At 39.2% G+C, this 23,927-nt stretch overlaps 1 protein-coding gene and 1 long non-coding RNA gene across 3 annotated transcripts; one reads left to right on the top strand and one right to left on the bottom strand.

Annotated features, from left to right (window-relative positions):
- Position 1: 1 nt before the first annotated feature.
- Positions 2-2,329, top strand: LOC103559868 (uncharacterized). Its single transcript, XR_547070.2, has 2 exons — positions 2-455; positions 634-2,329. It is a non-coding gene; the product is annotated as an uncharacterized lncRNA (long non-coding RNA).
- A 1,686-nt stretch (positions 2,330-4,015) lies between these two features.
- On the bottom strand, positions 4,016-22,349 carry MOB1A (MOB kinase activator 1A). Of its 2 annotated transcripts, none has more exons than XM_070572365.1 (6): positions 22,022-22,349; positions 18,260-18,426; positions 14,575-14,668; positions 13,117-13,250; positions 9,100-9,263; positions 4,016-7,713 (listed from the first exon to the last, which is right to left on the bottom strand). In XM_070572365.1, exons 1-6 carry the CDS (start codon positions 22,033-22,035, stop codon positions 7,636-7,638), a joined length of 651 nt encoding a protein of 216 aa, XP_070428466.1. In that variant the 5' UTR covers positions 22,036-22,349; the 3' UTR covers positions 4,016-7,635. The 2 variants fall into 2 exon arrangements, with proteins under 2 accessions (XP_070428466.1, XP_070428467.1); XM_070572366.1 differs by having other exon boundaries at positions 18,260-18,423; positions 22,022-22,274.
- Between the last annotated feature and the right edge of the window lie 1,578 nt (positions 22,350-23,927).

The raw sequence follows: 23,927 nt of genomic DNA, 5'->3' as shown, positions 1-23,927 counted from the left end.
TGGCGACGCGCCATCCCGGAGAGCGCCGCCTGGTCCGCTCAGGGCCGCGTCCTCCGCGCCCGCTCGCGCCGCGCTCCCCCAGCCTCCCCGGGCCTCGTTCCCCCAGCGGGTCCTTCCTCCTCAGCCTAGAAACACGTCCGAGGGGCTCGGCCCTCCTTTCCGACTTGCCCTTATCCCGATGCCCCTCGTGCCCCAGGTGGAACTTCATTCCCACTCCCCCCACCGGCAACCTGGCGGTTCTAAACTGAGGAGTTTGGGGTTCTCCCTCCAGAAGGGGGCCTGGGAAGAATTTTAAGCAGGAAAGTCGTTTTCAGGTTTGCATTTTAGAACGATCACTCCGGCTCCTGCGAGGAGCGGAGACTGTAGGGGGCTGAAATTGGAGCCGAGGACAGAAGTTCCGAGGCTATTGCAGTGGTCCAGGCGAGAAGCGGCCTGACCTAGAGCCGCGGCAGCAGGTATGGGAGGAGTGGAGTGAGACGCTTGGGAAGCGACTGGAACGGAGGGACTGGATTGGGTGGCGGGGGTGAGGAGGGCGTCTGGGATGACTCCCAAGTTTCTGGCTTGAAGTGGGAGTAGGAGAGTTTGGGCTGAAGGGGGTCGATGAACTCAGTTTCGGATTTGCGTGAATTTAAGGTGCCTGCAGGACACAGCCGAGCAGAGGCGTTGGCTGGAGCCACAGACCGTGGAGCCGTGGGAATGTAGCGGAAGCTGACACCATGAGGGATGGATAAGATTGTCAGCAAACCTGCCTTACCTCTGGAGAACTTCAGACAGATGTCAAGGCCGAAATCCAGCCAAAGCCCTTTCTCTCTCTAGCTGTACTTGTTTGCAGCATATGGTCTGGTATACCCTACAGGATTTACTAGCTCTTTTTGCTACTGCATTCTACCCTCTGCAATCAGGACGTTCAGCCCTGCGCTTGGATGGTTGGACAGACCTACGGTTAAAGCGATCAGCTAAAACTGTGCTCATTCATTCCAGTATTGTGTGACTCCTAGGTTTGGCTCTCATAATTTCTCCTTTGGATTACTGTAATAGCCTCTCACATTTTTTGCTTGATTGCTTAAAAATTATGGTTGGTGGAATTAGGGATAATTTGCCAACTTTTAATATTTTCTCACTGATGTAATTAAAACCGCCCAAAGTATTTTTTCCAGTGGTGTAGCGCTGACCTACCCCTTTGCTACTCAAACCACATGGTTCAGATGAGGCAAACCCCTCCTCAGACATGACCTAAATCTGCACAAAGGGATTGGTTTAAGGTTGGTCACATGTCCTGAGCCAGATCAGTGACAGTTGGCTTAGGGACCTTCTGGAACTAAGGAACAGAAATGATCATTTGCAAATGGATTGCTATGCTGGTAGAATGCCTATAGCTAGTGGCCATCTTCACAATCATGTGGGCAGCGCTGCTTTAGAAACGAAGCAGGCACAGAAAGCAAGGCTGAGAGGAGATGGATGTTTGATGTTGGTTGTGCAACTGGAAACAAGGAGTGCTAGAAATGAGCACTGAAATCATCTTAGTTGGGTTTGCCGCTTGTAACGAAGAGACTCGTTAAACTTATTGATTTGTATTTGCAGAATTCCTCTTTCCGTTTTTGAAAATCAGTACTTTTGCTTGTCTCCTACTTTCCTCTTCCCTGTAATTTAACAATTGCTCATATTATCTGCTATTTTGGACTGCCACTCTGCCCCAGTATCATCCCCTTACCCTGTTGCCACACTGCTGTCAGAGCCATCTGAAATGAAAACCTGTCCCTTATTTGCTTATTTAAATTCCTTCAGACTCCCCATCACCTACAGGCAAAAACCCACTTCTTTCATATGATTTAACCTCTACCTACCTGTCCAACTGAAGTCCAGCCATCACTGCTTCTGCCTCCCTGTACAAAATATGCTGCAAGTTTGGTTGTGCAGTTTCCCATCTTTTAAGCCAGTTCAAGCCTCATCTTCCCTGGGGGGCCACCTCGGACTGCCCCACGGTAAACTAAGGGCCCACAATTTGTGCCTAACTTTTATTGCACATATAGCCCTTTAGAACTCTCAGTCTACGTGTCTGTTTTTACCACTGGTCCACAAGCTCCATAACAGGCTCTTGCTTTAGTCACCTACATCAATGGCCCAGCGTGGCAGGGGACAAAAAGTGCCTGCACTGTAATTATGGAACAGAACTGACAGTGGTTTAGCAGTTCCACAGCGTGAATCCGGAGCTTTTTAGAAAAGGATTTGAACAATCTCACGAACCTTGGGCTTCCAAATGAGTTTCAACTTAGCAGGTCGAGAATAAGTTATGATTGAAGCAAATAAAAGATCAGTCTTACTTTGTTGAGGGAAAGTGTAACGTCTTTAGTCTCAATCCCTTCTGCATTTTACTTCTTTGCTCTCAATTTGAGATTCTCTTCTCTTCATCGGCCGGTGACACTCCCAGCTTTCATATTGTAAGACTCACATCTGAGCTACTGCAGGAAGCTCCTTAGGTAGGATCTCTGTGGATGCAGCTCCTTTTTTTATTACCTCATTGGGGTGATTTTTAATTGCATTCATTTTATTTTCTAGAGCTTCCTAGCACTCTTGAACAGAGAATTTTTACAAATACAACCCAGAGAAAGAGACCTACCTTGCTATGAACTAGATAGTTGAAGTCTGAGCTTCTCTGACACTGTCTGGAAAACACTGAAAAATTCCTAACATACTTGTAAATTGCCACCCCCTCCCCAAGTGGCTGTAAGGATTAAATGGGATAACCTGCTAAAGGGCTCTCCTAAAACAGGCAGGTTCCCCTAAGGAAGTGATATTCAAAGTGCTGGTCAGCCACAAAACAAGGAACTTGGCCAGAATCTGAATCAATGATCTACTTCCTTCACTTAGCAAATCTGCTACCAAAAAAAAAAAAAAAAAGTCAGCTGAGCTAAACAGTGTATTTGGATACAGTCTGGTGAAAAGCCCTTATCTTTTCACAGGACAGGAACAAAAAGCTCACAGAGCAGCAGCCAGTCCAAGCTTTTGGACCATCCATCTTAGAAACAATTTTGCTAAGAGTTCTGAACCCCCAAGTAAAACCCAGAAACTTCCCCCAGCTTCTCTTTCAGCTTCGATAGCGGTATGTGACCTATGATCTGCCAATCAGAGGCACCCATATGAGTTTTGATTAGGAACACACATAAAAGGAAGAAGTGCTAGGTAAACTCCTTTATTTTGGTCAGGATAGATGCATCCAGCTTTTGGGAGAAGCTGAGGTAGACTGACATCTAGCAGCAACGAATAGTGCAGGCTGTGGTGTCCATACATAGCCGCCAACAGTGGGGTATTTGCTAGAGAAGGCCCAAGGCATGGTTTGGACATTAAACACCCTTACAAATGAAACAGTATTCTGATTGATTTTAAGCCTACCAAAATATAACTGTCAAAAAACCCAAAACTGATTGCTAGCTTACTTGTATCCTATACAAAATATGAATGTTAACCCACATTACTTAGCAATATTTAAGTTTTTAATTTTAATTCTACTCAAGGTCAAAACAATTCTAGCACAGCTATTTTGAATAGACCTAAAATTAGGCATCTGTAATTTGGACCTCTAAAAATAACTCTAATATTTCCCCTGCAATAATGAAAAACGGTTGGTTGAGGTGGGGGGTGTCTTACGCATATACTGAGTACTCAGTTTCAAGGACAGAAAATTAATGAATCCAGTCTCTCCTCTTCCCTTTTCTCAATCTCACAACTAGAAATGTGCAAAAGAGGTGGAGAGGGTGGTTAGTTTGGTCAGATGGAAACTCCTTATTTTTTGTCTGGGATGCATTTTAGCCACTGTAATGGGAGGCATAGTTTTTTTTCTTGGGGCTGGGGTCCTGGTATTATAAGATATTTAGGAACTCCCCTTTCTTCTAAGAGTTAAAACATTTTCACTACTAAATGATAAGCAAGGATAACCTTCCACAGAACCTGCAAAAATTTCAAATTTCACATTTAAATAGAAGTTATGTTGAAACATAATTTGTAATCAGTCATTACCTTCTTTCAATATATTTTATTCTGATGAAGTTACAAAAGTAGATACAAAATACTTTTATTAAAGTACAGTTAAGTGACTTAGAAAAATAGATAAAGCCCCTAAAGGTTTAAAAATACAACATAAATTTTCATGTAAAGAACATTTAAAAATATTTTAGATGATAACCAAGACTAACTGATGCAAACTATTTTCAATGTAGACCAAACATAGAATGTTGTTCTATAATAACTCTACAGCACACTGGAAATCCATCTGGATTTACAGAATACTTGTTTGGAATAGAATCTGATAATGAGAGAAAACCCAAGTGAATTTCAATGCAGTTGCTTCAGTAAAATTACTGTGATCACAAGTATCATCCCCCAAAGCATTTTACAGTCTGAAACATCAAAATCTAATGCAAAAAACACAGGAAAACTGAGGGATTACTATTTTCCCTCTTTGCCAGAATTCTACAATAGTAGAAACCAAATCCATTTACTGAACTGATATCAGGAGGAAATAATGTCCCTGTCGAAGGTGCTCAGTTTGGTGTCCCAGTGGCATTTTTCAGGCGAGGTCTACAGACAGGAGACGGCCTCCTAGAACCAGGCAGGGGTAACACGAGCACCATGACTGGAGCTGCTCAGGAACAAATTTCTAGGACTTACACTCCTAGGCCTGATTTGTTTATGCTTATGAGGTAATGATTTTATGTTTAGAAGCATCACTTCTAGTATAACTGCTCAAGAGAAGGCCAACAGCATAGTCAGGAAACCTCAACAATGTTTGCACAAGTCAAAATCATCACTCGGGATTGCCCCTCGGGCCTCTGCACTCCTAGGAAAAGCCCCCCTTTGTTGTTATCAAAGGCGTGAGGATATAGATCTGCATCTCCAGCAGGCAGCTACAGGAGCTGGGACTCTACAAGTCTGAGATGAAAGGAGATACTTTGTTAGCTGGCAGCCCTCTAAAATCACTTATTCACTGTCTGGAGAAAAATAAAGGATACATTTGGCTGTCAATACAAAAACTGTAGTACAAGGAAGTGTCAATATTTAAACAAAAACCTGCACATCATTGTCCCAACGTTTTTTAAAAGACCTGGATGTTCCAGCACCATAGGATTCCCTGCATAATTTAGCAAGTACGTTCCACCCCATGCCTGTAATCAGGTGTGAGGATCAGCGATCAGACACAAGGAGCCATCTTCTGATTCGGAGGGGACAGGGGAGTGAGTGCTGTGCAACAGGCATACCCTGAGCCCAGGGAGATAAACCAAAAGTGAGAGGAGCCAAAGACAGATCGATATCTTCCAACTCTTATCAAAGACTGGTTGGCCCTCTAGCCAAGTCAGAAGGCGCTCCTCTCTCCCCATTCTGCCCCCTTCCTCAGTTCTCCTGCCCTTGGATGTAAACACATAATGTTAACACATGTTTAGGTGCATTGTGGGTTACGCCAGACTAGCTTCAGAACCTGGTAATGTTTTTATTTTTTTTTTTTAAAAAGGCCATTCTGAGTCTCAAATTACCAACAAATTTTTAATTTACACCCCGTTAATAAGCTGCCTTTACTACTGTTCTCATATGTGACCATCTTTGGTAAGTTCAGGGGATGAGACGTGAAGAGAGAGGCAGGATTTCTATCATTCTAAATAAATGGAGAAAAGTAAGAACACTTTTGTTTGAGAATATTTGAAATATTATAAATGATGATGAAAGTTCAACCTTAGTTGAGAAATATAATTTCATTCCTTGCAGACTTATTAAAGCCAAGAAGGTTTAAAGTCGAGAGGCAGTAACATTCTAGGTGCATCCAGAAACCTGCTTTCTTGTCCATAAGTGATCAACGGAAACATACAGAACGCCTGATAAGGACCTTTGGATAAGCTTATAATGTGGATTGTGGAATGTTTTGGAGAGGGCTTTTCTCCTTTTTCCCTAAGTGATTATCCTACTTTTTAATTCCTGAAACAAATGATGTACGGTTTCAGCCTAAATTAGATGAAACGTTTTGTTTCCTTTAAAATTCTGGATATAGTTAAGAATTTATTGAAATTGAGTTATTAGAAAAATGAAGTTTCTAAGCAATTCTTTATACTCTAGTGGAATAATAAAAATAAATAACAAAAAACCTTATGAAATTGAACCTTTACCGAAGCCATCGACGATGGTGAATACTTTGCAAAAAGCACAGCTCTCAAATACAGAATGCTGATGAACTTCAAGCACTGCCAGTCTAGTATTCTTGTGCCTCAATATGTTTCAAACAGCCAGCTAGAGTTTACTAAATTCCAGAAACCTAATGACAATCAGATCTTTCCTTCACTAATGGGGAAGATTCTTTTATCCCAACAGAAATAGAATAATTTCAAGTTTTGATACAAAAACAATTAAAACAGGATAAAACTCCTATGGGGGCTCAGTCCATCCTTTGACTATAAACAGAATGAAGTCAGATTTTTTTTAACCTATTCTTCCCACTTTGTCGCTTTTAAACACACACACACACACACATGCGCGCGAACAGGTAGCAGACTAAACTTTTAGCTGTGTTATAAAATGTGTACATCTTCAATGCTTTTTATTGTGGTTCTCAAGTTTTATCCTTACTGGGATAAAGTTTGTGCATTTCTACATTACTCTTAACTAAGTATCAAGTCACAATAAAAACATATAGAAGTAATTTTTTTTAAAGGAAACTCAAAACAAAATAATCAAGTACTCCGAGTACTTTCTTACATTCTCTTATCCAGAATTTCGAGGCCTCTGAAAAACAATGTGAATGAAAATAGTGGTTCTGAGACCTAAACATGTCAATTTTTTGAGTTTTCTTTCTCTCGGCCAAAAACTACCTATTAAAATTAATCTGAATGAAGTATTTTGAAATAAAACTCTACAAGACCATCCTTAGATGCCTTAAAAAATTATTTCTGATACACACACCCACTCCTAAAAATTTAGATAGGTTTATGTGAATAAAATTCCAAATAAAGATTAAAAAATAAAGTCATTTTAGAAATAACTTTGGTTACTCCCATACCTCATATGTCATATGATGATTTAAACTGCAATCATGGATTTTGAAAAAATATACAAATATATTTTATCTATAAAAACACTAGCATACAAACTTCAAACTAAAACGTTATCCAAAGTGACACAAATGTTCTAAATCTTAAGGAAACTTAAAAATACCTCTTCTATTTATAAAATAAAAGCAGAATAAAACTGATCTGACCGCCTTACTAGGAAATTCGTTCTGGGAATCGTTAATAAATTATTGGTGAAAACTCTTAACATCCATTTATGTTGTCACCTGAAACAGACTCAATCATTTTCTTCAGTAAAAGAATAAGAAGTAAACTAATAAATTACTGGTTAGTCATCACGTACTACAGCCAAGTATGACTCTGTGACAATAACAGGAGTGGTCACATAGTGCCTCAGATTTGGCTGTCCTGAATTTCTCACTCTGAAGGTATTAAGCCAATCTACGTTTGAGACAATTTTATCACTAGACACAGACAAGAGGTGTCTTTTTATCCTGTTTTCTTAAAGTTTGTATCACTAGTCTAGAACAGATAGCAATGAGATAGCTCTAGCAGTAGCAAGAGGGTAACTGTGTTCTAGAAGAAACATTTATCTGTCTTTTGATCCAAGCTTCTCAATTAACTCCTGAAGAGGTGCCAACTCCCGCCTATCAATCAGATTAAACTCCTAAAAAGAGAAGAAAAATAAATTTTAAAAATAGATCTAAAATTAAAACTGTAAATATCATTAAGAGAAAGGATTCCCAATCCTACTTTTCTGAAACCTGAAAGAATGATGAAATGGTCTCTGTAAACATTTTAAAATGGGATCATTTTTACCCCCGAATATAGGAGACTTATTAAATAATCAACTATATGTATTAGCATGATCCTCACTGTATAAAACATTAAAATCCAAATTGTACATACATTTGCATTTACATAGACATCATCTGAAAACTATACATTGTTAGAGGCCAGCCCTGGGGCAGTGGACCTTTTACTTTCATCTCTCTCTATTTCTATCTATACTATATATCTGTATCTGTGCCATGCACCAATCTCAGAAGGAAGATAGAGAATAGTACAGTACATTCTCCTTTGTTTGGTACACAGAACTGTAATACACAATCTCTACTATAAAGCTACCATTTTTTTCCACCAAAAAGTAACATCCAGATAGAAATATTTATATTTTGCCTATAGAATTACACATCTCTAAAGTCAGGCTAAAGGAGTCCTGATTTTTCGAGATCTTTTCCAAACAATGTGAATTATTTTGACTTAAGAAAATTCCAGTTCCAACTAAGGGCCCATAAGGCAATAGGCCACATCTCTGGAAGGGGATGTTTCTAGCTGCTGACTTCCTAAGATGTGGCCTGAAGTGGGACTTCTGAAAACTTAACTCAGGGGCGGCCTGGTGGTACAGTGGTTAAGTTTGCACATTCTGCTTTGGTGGCCTGGGGTTTGCCAGTACGGATCACAGGCATGGACCTAGGCAGCACTTGTCAAGCCATGCTGTGGCAGGTGTCCCACACATACAAGAAGAGGAAGATGGGCTGAGATGTTAACTTAGAGCCAGTCTTCCTCAGCAAAAAGAGATTTGGCAGTAGTTAGCTCAGGGCTTATCTTCCTCAAAAACAAAACCCAAAAAGCAAAACAAAACAAAAAATCTTAACCCAAGGTAGCAGCTAACAAATTCTTCCCCAAACTCTTCCAGGCACAGACATCTCATGGCACAATCCAAATGCAGGCATTTTTCCACAGCATCCCTTCAACCAGCAGTGGCGACGGAACAGGAGGGTATGGATAAGCTTTCTTGGGTTTTTGGTGCTCCCTGTCACAAACTAACTAGAGACTTGGGGCAGCCAGAGGCAAAGGGCCTAAGATGGGGGTGATGCTTTCCAAGCTGCTATGCATACCAATGAAACAAACAACATGGAAAAGAGAACAGAATAGAGAACTCTTTTTATACTTAGCTCTACATGTATAAATAAGACATTGCTCTTATTAAAGCTACCAATCCAAGTAAGTCCAAGTCAAAACACACAGAAGTCAACAGTGCCCAACTTACCTGAACAAAGAAAATAAAGTGCTTAAAGGAGGTGTTGAGGTGGGCCTCCTCTTGCAGCTGCATCACAGAATCAAAGTGCTGGTGATAAATATGGGCATAAACCCTGAAGAGACGCTTTAGAATGGTCTTTGCCACAGACATAAAGTTTTTGGGAAACGGGACACCTGTAATCAAATACACATATATATTGATCAGTCTTTTACCTAATTGAAGATCAGAAAGTGCAGACACTGCCATTAGCAACTCCAACACACAAACACACACATTCACAAATACAAGCCTATTTCCATACATTTTTTGGAAAGGCAAGGAAAAAAATCCCAAACCTAGGTATATGAGGTATCCTCACATACTGCACTTTTTTGGAGTGCCTTGTAGGCACAGGTATCAAGTTATATAAGATGCTACTGAATCAAAGTTAAAATAAACATAATGTTAGTTGTTTAATATTGGAGAGTTTCTTCCCAAGATTAAATGCAACAAGAATAAGTATTTGGACTACAAATAGAAAATTTTTATGTTTTGTAATTTCTAACTCTAAAAAAATTTTTTACACACACACATACATACTCAGCCAGGACTGGAAACTCTCCTAAGCAAAAGAAAAAGAAAGGCAGACTTTGAGTCATAATCTGCTGTTTACAAATAAGAAGTACTTTGTCTTCCGAATTACTCTGAAAAGCCAATTTTCTTTCTTAAACTAGGAGTCCCCAACTTTTTATTTTATTTTTTTAAAGTGCTATTTCTGTGTTCCTGTAGTCTAAGAAGGGGATATACTTCCTGAAAAAGGGAAGAAGGGGATCTCCTTATTTTTCAAAAACAATAAACACCTCCTTTGAAAAGAACAGGGAGAGGGTTTGGTAATCTCTCTCCAAGCAGTGCAGATGGGGATGCAAGGGGTTACATGCCTGAGAATTTGGGATGACAACATCAGAGTCTTTTAGAAAACAGCGACAGGAGAAAGACAATACAACTGGCACTGAGTACAGTAAATAAATACGTAAGGCGGCATCTGCTTCCAAAATAACCCAAATTAGTTGGCCTTAAAGGTCTGTTCCAGAACTCTACTCTTGAAACATTTCATTTTCTTCAATCTTTCAAAAAACCAAGGCTAAAACACTTTTTCCTTCCCTGCATTTTGTTTTCTTTAGTTTATTTCTCAATCAGACCGTAATAGCTTGAAATTTAGTATATTTTGCTCTTGTAAGCTGATTTTTGTGGGTTTTATTCACCAGCCTTGGCTAACAACTTGCCTTTTCAAATATTATTCTGGAGCTTATGGGCATGTTTTTTGAACAGGGTCTTGTACTCACGCGTTGAAAAGATGAATTTTTAAGTCAAACTCCTTTACTCTCTGAATTTATAAATGGGCATCTTGCTAATAAAAGGAACAGTAATAACCTGGATATAGTACTTAAAGATGAATAATAAGCACAACCAGAGGCACTCACAACTAGAACATACAACTATGTACTGGGGGGCTTTGGGGGGGAAAAGAAAAAAAAGATCAGCAACAGACGTTAGCTGAGGTGGCAATCTTAAAAAAAATGAATAATAAACAATCCTGCCTAATAAGAATAAATAATCCTCATAAGTAAGATGTGGATAATAATAGTCTAATGAGAGGGAAAAGAATTCCACAGAACATTAGGATGAATTACTGAGAATGTGAAGCTGAGAAAAAAGAATAAAGTAAAAAATATTCCTTATCTTTCTAATGAATCAAGAAATACAAGTAATTTGTTTTAATCTAAGCACTTTTCAAGCTGAATTTAACAGAAACATTCAAGCACAATCAATATGCAATAAAGAATCTATGAGGAAGGAAATAAAAGGTTTAATAATGGAATTGAAAAGTTGACCAACAGCAAACAGACCAAGTGTAACAGCATGACGTACATTTTTCTCTTGAAAGATCCTCTGATTAGACTGCAAAAAGAATCTGGTACGTTCTGAATGTCTGTGTCTCCCCTAAAATTCCTAGGTTGAAATCCTAACCTCCCAGGTGACGGTATTAGGAGGTGGGGCCTTTTGGAGGTGATTAGGTCACGAGGGCAGAGTCCTCATGAATGGGATAGCGCCCTTATAAAAGAGGCCCCAGAGAGGTTGCGGCCCCTCCACCCTGTGAGGACCAGGCGAGAAGTCGGCAGTCTGCAACCAGAAGTGAGCCTTCACTAGAGCCCCGCCACGCTGCAGCCTGATCTTGGACTTCTGGCCTTGACAACTGTGAGAAATAAATTCCTCTTGTTTATAAGCCATCCAGTCTTTGGTATTTTTGTTATACCAGCCTGAACAGACAAGACAGAATCCAACAATATGTTGTTCATTAGACACCCTTAAACTGAAAATGACAAGTACCGATCGCATCCGTGAATACCAAAGCCAAATCTTAATGAGAATATTAGATAATAAAAAATACTCTTCCAGCAGATCATTAAAAAAAAAATACTGGAGAAAACCTTATGGTCATCACCAACAGATATTGGAAAAGCATCTCATAAAATACCACCATAACTGATTCAGAAATCAGTCACACACCTCTAACCAAAAGCAACATTCCTTCTTAATGCTGAAATACTAGAAGCACTCGCATAAAAGTAAGGAAACAAGAAAAGGATGTCTGCCATCATCACTATTACTCAGCACTGTTCTGGAAGTACTAGTTGACGAAATTAGATAAGAGTTACACAAGAAGTATATATATCAGAAAGGAAGCAGCAAAATTAATATTATCTTAATATGAGGTGATTGTATACTTAAAAAACTCAAGAAAACCAACCCAAAACAACAGAAACAATCAGAACCTGATGATCAACTTACATAAAATTTTACATAAAATGTATGTAACAATCAACAGCTTTCCTATATACTAAACAGTAACCAGTTGGAAACCAGATATGAATAAAAAACATTAAATGCCTAGGAATAAACTTAAGAAACTTGAAGGATTAGCATAAACTACAGAATTTCACAAGAAGAAATTAGAAATAAATAAAAAATGTGAATAAATGAAGAAAAATACCTTATTCTAGGATAGGAAGTCTCAGAATTGTCAAGAGAACAAGAATCCTGTATTAATCTACAAATTGAATGAAACCGTAATCAAAATCTCACAAAGGTCTTTTTTTTACCTTGGCAAAATGATTCTAAGTTCTTTGGAAGAACAAATATCCCAGAATAGCCATGAATATTCTGAAAAAGAAAAGCAAGGAAGAGAGACTAGCCCTAAAAGATGCTCAAAGATATATGGCCATGGTATTTAAAACAGTGTGGAATTTCCATAGGAACAGATAGACATTAAAAGACTCCAAAATATGTGGCAATTTGGTGTACACATATGATAATGAGGGGAGAAGAGACACATATATTTGATAAACGGTATTGGGCAAACTGGCTAGCATTTATAAAATTGGAAAAAAGTTAAAGGAGCATTGAGAAAAAAATTCCTGAGAGAACAAAGACTTAAATGTTTAAAAACAAAACCACAGAGCTAGTAAATGAAAACATGGGCAAATATTTTAATAATCTTGAAGAAGGGAAAACTTTTCTAATCATTGTATTAAAACCCAGATGTCATAAAGGAAAAGATTGATAGGGCAAAATAAGAAAGTTATATATAGTAAAAACACCTCGTGAACAAAAGGCAACCTGGGGAACACTACATACAACACGTGTGACAAAGAGCTAATACATTTAACATACAAAGAAATGGACAAAGGATATAAAAAGAAAACACACGATGATCAATAAACTAACAAACGCTCAATCTCATCAGTATTTTAAAAACATACACTAAAACAGATATTTATTCACCCAAATTAGAAAAGATAAAAAAATCAGTATTGATAAAGAAACACAGGCAGACACAAACCTGGCTGGAGGAAAGTATGTATTTACAATCTTTTTGGAGAGGAATTTGGCAGTCTCTATTACATTTTTTTTAAAGTAATGAAGCATTAAAAAGAACACAACACATTTACCATCTAAAAAGAGAATAGTTCTACAACATTAACTCACCAATCTTAGACGGAAAAAGAGTTTCATCATCAAGTTGATCCTGAACCCAAGTCATCAAATAGTCAATGTATTTTGGTGCAGAACATTTGATTGGCTTTTTAATATTAGTACCATCTGCCCAATGATATTCATATCTGAAGAGAAAAACGTTTTACTGATAAAGTTTTCAAAAACATGAACAGATGTGCAACTTGTAATCAAAGTAGGTTCACATTTTGTCAAGAGAAGTTATATATATAACTTCAGTAAATTACCTAACGTTCTACTGAAAATCACTGAGAGTTCCCTATAGAATCATTCTGAAATGTGATGGTTATAATTGGAAGAGAAGAGAGAATGTGGCAGCTGGCAGTGCCGGAATTTGTGTTTTATAATGCAGCCCTGGAAAAGATAAAGGAACTGCATTCCTGTCTGCTAGGAAGAGTGCTGAGGACCAGGTATGGGGCTGATAGATCCACCACATTCTGAGATCCTTGGCCATCAAGTTATCACCAATAGACCAAGACTATAAAACCTCGTTTCCTGGAGAGGGTGTTGAAGAAACATCCTTAGACATGAATCTTTTTCCCCCTCATCTTTGCTGAGCTAGAATTATTAACAAGACTTACACAAAACTTGACTAGGCAAAGCATTTAAGTCATGGAAAAGTTTAATTTTCCTATTTATTTTATTTAAATTTCTTTTAAGGAAATTTGAGGGATAAAACTTACGAGACAAAATAAAAATATCTCTCCTAAAATTATGTATTAAAAATAGGACTACCAAGTCATTGGGGACTTTTTTTTTCCTTTATACCTATACCAAATTCAGGAAAAAAAATTTTTTCCAAGAGGTAAATATCCTGCTAACCTCCATCATCACATAAAATCAGTCATTTATTACAGGAAAAAAGAATGGAAGGAAACACTAAAACATTAATCCCATCACACTGACTGAACATTATGGGTGATAAAGAGTTCCATCTCTTTCTTAATATTTCTTGAAATTTACTATAGTCAAGTTTTTCAAATCTAGCACCTTTAAACTAGATAACTAAAGCAGTACAATTTAGAAATACCTGACACTACACACAAGAAAAAATAATCAAATACTAAAGGTCAACTAAAAACTCTTCCAAGAAATTCATCTAAAAACCAGAAACAGAATTGTAAATGTTAATAAAATTGAAAAAATAACTTTTGCAATGCAAGATAAACCTAACTCAAATTTCTTTACTTTTGCCCCTATAACTGAATACTTACCATAATGCAATTATAAAATTAAAACAAGTACCACATACAAAAGTATTTAATAACTAAAAGTTAATAGTTAAGTATTCAAGAACTCAATAAAATTGAACTGCTTTTACACAAGCAAACAGATAAGAAAAATAACAAGTCTTTATTATTTAATTTATATCAATTAGTGATTAGCTTTATTTAGTAATTCAAATACCTATATAATAGGCAGTATATGTACCTTGGACCTGCAGACATGACTGGGCAGCTTGCTTCAGTGCAGAATTCTGTAATAGTTCCATATAACATGTTGATCTGGTTGAAGAAATCCACAGCTTGAAAGATAATAGCAGAATTGTGTTAAAATGTCTGTGTAAACACGATAAAACATCAGATCTCTCATGTGAAGGAAAAATGGACAATGCATTCAAGTTCTTTGCTGAATCCTGGGGAGATTCCACAACCCAAGGGTACTATAAATTCTCTTCTTAAGCTGGCACTCCTAAGTTAACTTTTTATATATATTCGCTTTTAATATAGTAAGCTTTTAGCCAGGATTTAACAGCAGGAGAATAAAGTGTCAGAGATAATTCTAACTTAAGGGTGACTGTTATGTCATTAGATAGACCATTTGATTATATCCAAGGGAATGAGAAAATCCATAGCTTCTTATTGACCTGCACCAGACAATACCATTTATGTTAGGAAAGAGATGAAATGTGTGGTGAAATATACCGTTGAGGGAGAAGGTGTATCAGCTGTATCAGGCGTTTAAAAAATCTAATTCATCATAAAAAATTGAGGCCTAATGCATATTGAGGACATAAAAAAGACACAGGATAACATGCCTTGCCCTGGAGTCTCCAGCTCACAGAATGGACAAAATTGTAAAAGATGAATAATACAACATATAAGATAGCAGCCAAAGGCCAACAACAAGTGCTGGAGAGTTCAGAGAAAAAGCGACATCTCTAGGAGCTGAGGCAGCAAGGAGAACTTCCTAAAGGAGCTTCAGCTAGATCTGGAAGAAAATGGAAGAGGAAGAGGTGAGTACTGAACTGAATGGAGTGAAACATATTACTCTGTGCAAAGAGAACCACGTAAGCCTTGGAAAATTTAAAAAATGTTTTAGTTCCCTATCTAAAGGAGTACCTAAAAGCCAACTAGGGCTTTTCCAAGTTTCTTAAAAAACAAGTAGGGGCTGGCCCTGTGGCCGAGTGGTTAAGTTCGCGCGCTCCGCTGCAGGCAGTCCAGTGTTTCGTTAGTTCGAATCCTGGGCGCGGACATGGCACTGCTCATCAGACCATGCTGAGGCAGCATCCCACATGCCACAACTAGAAGAACCCACAACGAAGAATACACAACTATGTACCGGGGGGCTTTGGGGAGAAAAAGGAAAAAATAAAATCTTTAAAAAAAAAAAAAAAGTAGATAAAAAAAGTGCTATCTTGTCAAAAGGAATTTTATGCAAAACTTCCTCACTTACAAACTTCCGTCTTAACCAGTCATGTTTCCAAGAAAGTAATACTTAAGCACTCAATATTCATTCAAAACAAAGAATATGCCCAGATGGTGTGCTGGCTTATTGTTCTAAAGCAGCCGTTCTCAAAACGTGATCCAGGGATCCCTGTTTCAGGAGGGATCTGGAAGGCCAGAACCGTTTTAACTGCTCTTTTCACTTTCCTTCCCCTGGGAGGCACAGTGGCGTAGTCCAGAGGATCCATGTTGACACCACAACAGACTGAATGCAGAAGCAGCTATGAGAACCCAGCTGTCACCTATTAAGCCAGACATTAAATAAGATTTGCAAACATGTAAAACAATGCCACACTTCTCGCTAAAATTTATTTTGGAAAACGACTATTTTTCATAAAAATATATTTATGTTAAAATGTAATGGGTTTATTATTGTTATTCTTGGATGAACTTAAAAATAAGTATTTAAAATTTCTCAGTTGTAATGTCTAAGACAGTAAGTATCACTAGATATAACCTACATAATTAAAAGCTCTTTGGGGTTCTCAATAATTTTTAAGAGAATAAAGAGATCCTGAGAGCAAAGGGTTTCAGCACAGCTGATCCAGAGCAATAAGTCTGAAAGAAAAATCTAAGGCTGAAGAAGGCCAACGAATGCCTTCAGAATAAAAGATAATTTGAATAAGGTTAAAAAAAGGGGGGGGCTCTTTTCTCAATACATAGTCCTTCACATGGTTCACACATATAATGAAAAATCTAAATTCCATCCACTCCAACCCCACCCCTACACACAGGTAACCACTATATTAATTTTTTCTGTCTCTGCTCCCTAAGTTTCTTTATCCTATCTTACACAAAAGATAACATATCACATAGTTCTGCACCTTGTTTTTTTCTCTTAGTAATATGAATAATGGTTTTTTAATTAATTGAGAAAAACAAAATTTTTCTTAATGTGCTACATTCTATCTCTATTGGACAGGGCTGATCAAGGCAATAATGATTAATAACTGATTAATACCACATAAAAAGACAACTAGACACTGGAAGTATCTATACTGCTGGAAGTATATACCACCACCTCTGCAGTAGTCTTACAAACAAAAATCAAATCTGAATTTGATCAAAGCCCCAAATCTGTGCTAACATGATAGTCACTAGCCACATATGGCTACTTACATTAAAATGAAATCAAATTTAAAATTCAGTTCCAGTCACACTAGCTACATTTCAAGTGCTGAAAGCCACAGCGCAGACATAGAACATTTGCATCATCACACAAAGTTCTATTGGACAGTGCTGCTCTAGATCCAACATTTACAGGAAATCAAAGGAGGAACAGAACATGATAATGGATGCCTTGGGGATATGATCAGCAAAATTCACACTGTGGAAAACAAATGAACTGATTTCAATAACAAAAAAAAAAAAAAGAGAGGCAAAAAGGTTGCAATGAGGGAGAACCTGTGAATTAACAGAGTTAAAAAACACACATATAGGCCTTGTTGGATCCTGATTTAAACCCACCACACACTTTTTAAAAAAGAAACAACAGGACAATCAGGGGAAACGTGAACATTGACTGGATATTTGATAATGTAAAGGAATGACAGTCTTGTCACTATCTTTAAAAGGGGAAGTTCTTATCTTTTAGAGATACTGAAATATTTATAGATGAAATAATATGTCTCGGATTTGCTTCAAAATACTCAGGGTGTGATATAGAAGTAGCACAAGTGGCCATGAATTGATAATTGCTGCAGCTGGACAATTGCTACCTGGGAATTCACTGTACTAGTTCCTCTCCTTTTTTATGTTTGAACATTTCCATTAAAAAGTTAAAAAAATTCCTGGAATATCTGAGATTCCTAACAGGTTTAAACCTCATCACTCAGAACTGGTCTCATCTCAGAAGTGACAGATTAATATTCAAATCTCTAGCCTCAGCACACCCTTGTGTGTCATGTACTTACTTTCTTGAACTCAGAGTGACTTTCAGCTCATGAGTCAAGTTCCTTTTGACTACTCCTAAGTCACAACAATCAAGTGAGTGACGATATGAACTGCAATGACTTTCTGTAGACATGGGCAGATGACAGCTCTGGGAGTGGGGGACAACTGTACAGATGGATTCCCTACAAAGTCATGGTCCACCATGGGCAGAATCTTTGCATTTATCAAGCTTTTCTTTGACTTTACTCAGCACCACTCTCCGCAGAAATTACCCACAAAGCACTCACCATCTCCCCTCCGGTCTCTGCTCAGCCACAAAAGCTACAACCAAGCACTCTAAAGAGAACAAAGTTTTGGATGTATTTGTACTTATGGTTTCTTTAAAGATAATCCATTATCTTACTTACAACAGTTATACCTATAAAATAAAATTAACAAAAAAATTTTAGCAAAATCTTCCTATAAACCAGCAAAGTTGAATGTTATTAAAAACTTACTGTTAACGGCAATCCATTCATTAAGGTCTTCTCCCTCTGGCAACATCACAGCTTGTCTCAGATTCCCACTTCCCAGAGTTGCTTCTGCATGTTTTAAGAGTTCATACTGATGAGACCCTTCAGGGATATTCTTCTTCGGTTTGAATGTTTTAGAAGAGCGGCTGCTGCTGTTAAGTTAAAAGTAAATCGATTTTTAGGACTGCAAGCAGAATGGCATAATTTTAGGTACACAAATTGCTCTACAAAATAAAATAAAAAATACTCCTTGAAAAGTGCCAGGATGGGGAGGTGGGGAGTGTATGATCACAATAAAAGAATGCTTTAATTTTTTTTTCCTCACATAGAAACAGGATTAGCAGCACAATTTCACACAGAAGGCAATTTTACTATGCCTCACGAAGCAGTCTGCTGTAACAGAAAGGGCACTTTAACGAGAAGAAGAAATCTGGCTTCTAGTCCTTAATTGGCCCCTATCTCTGTGACTGCCTGAGAAACCTAACCTCCTTTCAGTCTCAATTTCCACCTACAGAAGATGGTGCTGGGAGGGAGGCAGCCCTAAGGTTCTCATAGTTCAAAAATACAGTTTTCTGTATCAAAATATTTGGGATGCCATCAAAGCAAACCACAGAAGTAACACTAACATTTTGAAGTTTTTTAGCAGGGAAAATAAGTGAGACAGAAACAACTGGTTGTTGGGGGGAAAATAACTTTATTCCTATCTCACACCATCTGTAAGGAAGGTCCTCTTAACAAGACAAAAAACCCAGAAACTTAAAAAAAAAAAAAAGGACAGATTTAAAATCATAACAATTAAAACTTCCACAACAGAGCCAAAAAAACACATAACAAAAAAAGTACTTGCAATATATATTACAAAGGACTAACTGGATAATAAAGGGCTTCTACAATCTGTTAAGAAAAAGGTAAGGAATCCTTTAGAAAAATGGGCTAAGGAGATGCGTATGCAATTCAGAAGGGAAAATACAATGACCAATGAACTTCTGAAAACCTGTTCAATTAAAGTAAGACTTATTTTTCCTTAATCTGAGCATCAAAAGTTAAAACAATTACATTAAGTGTGGGTTAGGGTATAGAAAAATTAGTACTTTAATACACCATTGGTGAAAGTGTAAAGTGTATAACACTTTGGAAGAGCAATACAGCAGTATCTATTAAGACTGAAACGCTTTTCAACCCATTCCTTCTACTTCTAGGTACCTCTCCTAGACATTGATAAGTATGCGTTTTCCAAGAGTTTTATAGTGAAAAACATGGAACAATCCTAAAGCTTCTTAGTTGAGGAATGAATAAATAAACAAAGTATGGTACATCCGCATCGTGGAATAGTGCATAGTAAAGAAGAACAAGACAGAGCTACAGGTATTCACATGGAAAGATCTCAAGACACGGTTAAACACATTACAGAGCCAAATGTAGAGCTGCCCATTTTGTATACGCATAGAAAGTGTCAGAAAGGATACACATCAAACTGATTCTTACTGGTGATCACTTCTAGGAAGAGGAAGAGAACAGAAATGTGGACTTTGACGTTACCTGAGTAATCTGAATTCTAACTAAGACTGATTAAGAAGTAAAAAGGAATTATGAAAACACTAAAAATCAAATATGGAAAGTTTTTAATAGGATAAAGACCTACATTTAATGGGGAAGTACTAAATTAGAAAGAATGGTCCTTTACAAATAGAAAAGCTGTGAATGACAAGCTAAAATATGGAAAACTAACACAGAATAATGTCTCAAGATTCAATATGATCTTCATCTAAATTAAGACTTTCATACTTCAAATGGCACTCTCAAGACTGTGAAAACAATCCACAAATTGGGAGAAAATATTTGCAAATCAAAGATAGGATAAGGGACTAGTGTCCAGGATACAAAATTCTTATAACTCAAAAACGAAAGGACAGGGGGCAGCCTGGTGGCACAGCGGTTAAGTTGGCACGTTCTGCTTTGGCAGCCTGAGGTTCGCCGGTTCGCATCCCGGGCGTGGACCTACACACAGCTTGTCAAACCATGCTGTGGCAGGCGTCCCACATATAAAACAGAGAAAGATGGGCACGGATGTTAGCTCAGGGCCAGTCTTCCTCAGCAAAAAGAGGAGGACTGGCGGCAGATGTTAGCTCAGGGATAACCTTCCTCAAAAACAAAACACAAAAACAAAAACAAAACAAAAACGATCAAAGGATCTGAATAGATGTTACTCCAAAGAAGATATACAAATGGCCAATAAACGCACGAAACGATGCTCAGTATCATTAGCCATCAGGGAAATGCAAATTAAAATCATGATGAGATACCATTTCACACCCACTTAGGATGGCTATAATCAAAAAAACAATTAACAAGTGCTTGGGAGGGTGTGGGAAAAATGGTGCAGTGCTTTGAAAAAGTTTGGCAGTTCCTCAAAAGGTTAAACAAAGTTACAGTATAACTCAGCAATTCCACTCCTAGATATATACTCAAGAGAAATAAACACATACATATATACAAAAACCTGTACGGGAAAGTTCATAGCAGCATTATTCATAATAGCCAGAAAGTGGAAATTCAAACGTCCATCAACAAAACAAAGTCTGAAAGAAATAAACAGCCTCACATTTAGGTCCAAAAAGCAGCTTAGCAACTGTGCATCCACAAACAAACCACTAACTAAACACTGACTCCTAAGAAAAAGACTTGGGGTGGGAGGGAGATAGTATTCTAGAAATACGGCAATTTGCAACTAAAATCTAAATCATACAGACTTTTTGACACCGTAATCATCCTTTGGAGATCACACCTTTAGGAAAATAATCCAAAGGAGGGAAAAAGTGGTTTGGACAAAGATATTCCTAGAAGTGCTATTTGAGAATAGCAAAATACTGGAAAGAATCCAAATTTCTCACAATATGTAACTGGGTAGACAGATATACGCTGGTTATGAAACACTAGGAAATTTAATAAAAATGCCAAGTATGTGGGTGATGTCCATAACTAAAAATGGATCTTTAGTCAACGACATCACACACATTTAAGCAATATAGCGAGCAGAGAGAGCCACCTGAGAATAATAAGGCGCCAGAGCAACGCTCCTCAAACCTTAACGAACTTAAGAATCATCAGAGAGTTTACCAACTTTTCCATGTAAGCCTTATTTGGGCCCAGGCGTTATCTCTAAAACAGGATTCTACCGAGGAGAAGTTGATTACAAAAAGTCACAAAGTGGGCTGAATCACACGCACAGAGCGGTGTGCCTGCAAGGCCCGCAGCTAGACCGCAAGCTTCTCAAACGGCCGCACTCCACATCTTCCTGGGGCGGCCTTTTTCCGGGGGGAAACTTAATACTGACGATAATAAAACCGGACAAACGGGGGAGGAAAAAGCGAAGTCAGCGTGGATCGTTACTGGGAGGCTCAAAACGAGAGAAACCCGGAGCCCTCGGCGCAGCCCGCGGCTCCGCCCCCGATCGTCCCCCCCGCCCTCCGCCCTCGGGGGCGCTCAGGCGGAAAAGTTCCGAGGCGCCGCCGGCCCCGGGGCCTTTCTGCTCCCCAACCTTCTCGCTCCGCTTCCTTTGCCTCGAGCTTCATCTCCGTCTGCCTCCGCCCACGTCCCGGTCTCCCTCATGGCCCCGCCAGGCGGCAAAGCAAGCGCCGGCCGGCCACCCCGACCCCGACCCCGACCCCGGGCGCCGGTCCTCGCCTCAGGCGCCCGTTCGCCCCCTCCCCTGACCTCGGCCCTCAGCCCTCAGCGGGGCACACTCACAAGAGGAAGCTCATCTTCTATCCTCAACGGGGAGCGGAGGGGCCCCTGGCCCCCGCCGCGGTCAAAAGACGGAGCCGGCGCGGGAACCGAGAGAGCGCGACCGTCCTCAGCTCGCGGACAGCCGAAGCACGGGCCGCCACTGCTTCGAGCCGGGGGTCGAGCCGGTGCAAGCCAGTGCGAGCCGCTGCGCCCGCCTCGCCCGCCTCCCCCACCTCGCCGAGCCGAAATGCGGAACCAGCAAAATCTCGCGAGTGAAGGCTTCGCTCTGCCCCGCCTCACCGAGAGGGACTCGACGAGCCCCCATCAGCCCCGCCCACTCCCGCAGCTCAGCCAATCAGCAGCCTCCGGATCGGGACTTCCTTCTCGCGGAGGCGTGGTGGCCTCGGGGGCCTGGGCCGGGAAAAGTGCCTGGTCTTGTGCTTGGTACGACTTGTTGCTGCTGGGTGCAGTTCCTGCTCAGTGGATGGCGGGGTCTATGTGTGAGCGCTGCGATTTTTAAATGAAGATATAATTCACACAGCGTAAAATTCACCCTTTAAAATGTACACTCGTGGGGTTTTTTGGATATTCACAGAGTTGTGTAACCATCAGCTCTAATTCCAGAATATTTTCATCACCCCAAGAAGAAACCAGTCCCAATTAGCAGTTACTGCCCATTCCTCCCTTCTCCCAACCCCTGGCAACAACTAGTTTACCTTTTTGCTATATGGATTTGCCTAATCTGGGCATTTCATATAAATGGAATCATAAAATATGTGGTCTTTTGTGACTTGGCTTCTTTTATTTAGCATAATGTATTGAAGGTTCATCCCTGTTGTGGTGGGTATCAGTACTTCATTCTTTTTTATGGATGAATAATATTCCACTGTATGAATATACCATATTTTGTTTATCCATTCATCTGTTGGACATTTGGGTTGTTTCCACTTTTTGATGTTGTGAATAAAGCTGCTATGAACATTCCTGTAGCAGTTTTTGTGTGGACAAAAGTGTCCACTAGGAGTGGCTAGGTCATACAGTAACTATATGTTTAACTTTTTAAGGAACTGCCAGATTGTTTTCCAAATTGGCTACACCATTTTACATTCCCGCCAGCAAATGTCTGACGCTTCTAATATTTTCAAATCCTCAATAGCATTTGTTGTTATCTGTCTTTTTGATTGTAGTCATCCTAGTGGGTGTGAAGTATCTCATGGTGATTTTGATTTGCATTCCCCTGTTGGCTGATGTTAAGCATCTTTTCATGTGCGTATTGGCCATTTGAAACAGATTTATTTTCATCATCCTTTAGAGTTGCCTCAGGCCCCCAAAGGATGATTGAACAACTCAAAAAGAGATTCTGGCCCAATAACAGTCTCCATTCACTGTCTCTACGACATCACCATCCCTTTGTTCCTCAACACCTGTCAGTCCAGATTCTGTACTCCACCCACCCTCCCACAGAAACTTTTCTCACCAAGCTCCCTAGTGTCTTAATATTTAAATTCCATGGGCATTTTTCAGTCATTATCTTCCTTGCCACTTAGTTCTGTCTGGCCCATCCTACCAGACTCCTCAATTGATCACAGTGATTTTATTTTTCAAGAATCTTTGTTCCTCCCTGTGATCCAGCTTCTATAAGGTGGGAATGGGGGCACAGAAAAAGGGAGCTCATGGCCAGATAGGTCAGGAATAGTCTCCTTTAGCCAGGCTTTTTTGATAGCAAATGACAGAAAGCCACATTCTTCATATTTCTGTCAGAACTGTCTTACATTTTTCTCCCTACTAGAATGTGAATTCCTTTGGGGTCAGAGACACAGCCTGATCATTTGTCATCCCCAGTGCTCAGCACAGTGCCTGGCACACAGAAACTACTCAATAGATGCCCATTGAATGAATAAGGATTAGACTGGAACTCCCAGTATAA

This window comes from Equus przewalskii, chromosome 14 (genome assembly GCF_037783145.1).
Source record: "Equus przewalskii isolate Varuska chromosome 14, EquPr2, whole genome shotgun sequence".
NCBI lineage: Eukaryota > Metazoa > Chordata > Mammalia > Perissodactyla > Equidae > Equus > Equus przewalskii.
This window is presented reverse-complemented; position numbering and strand designations above follow the sequence as displayed.

Excerpts from the sequence above, each read along its gene's own strand:
- MOB1A (XM_070572365.1), bottom strand. Across the intron at positions 14,669-18,259 it reads TGAATGGATTGCCGTTAACA|CTGTGGATTTCTTCAACCAG; the intron begins GTAAGTTTTTAA and ends TTATCTTTCAAG. Across the intron at positions 9,264-13,116 it reads TCTTTTTCCGTCTAAGATTG|GTGTCCCGTTTCCCAAAAAC; the intron begins GTGAGTTAATGT and ends ATTTGATTACAG.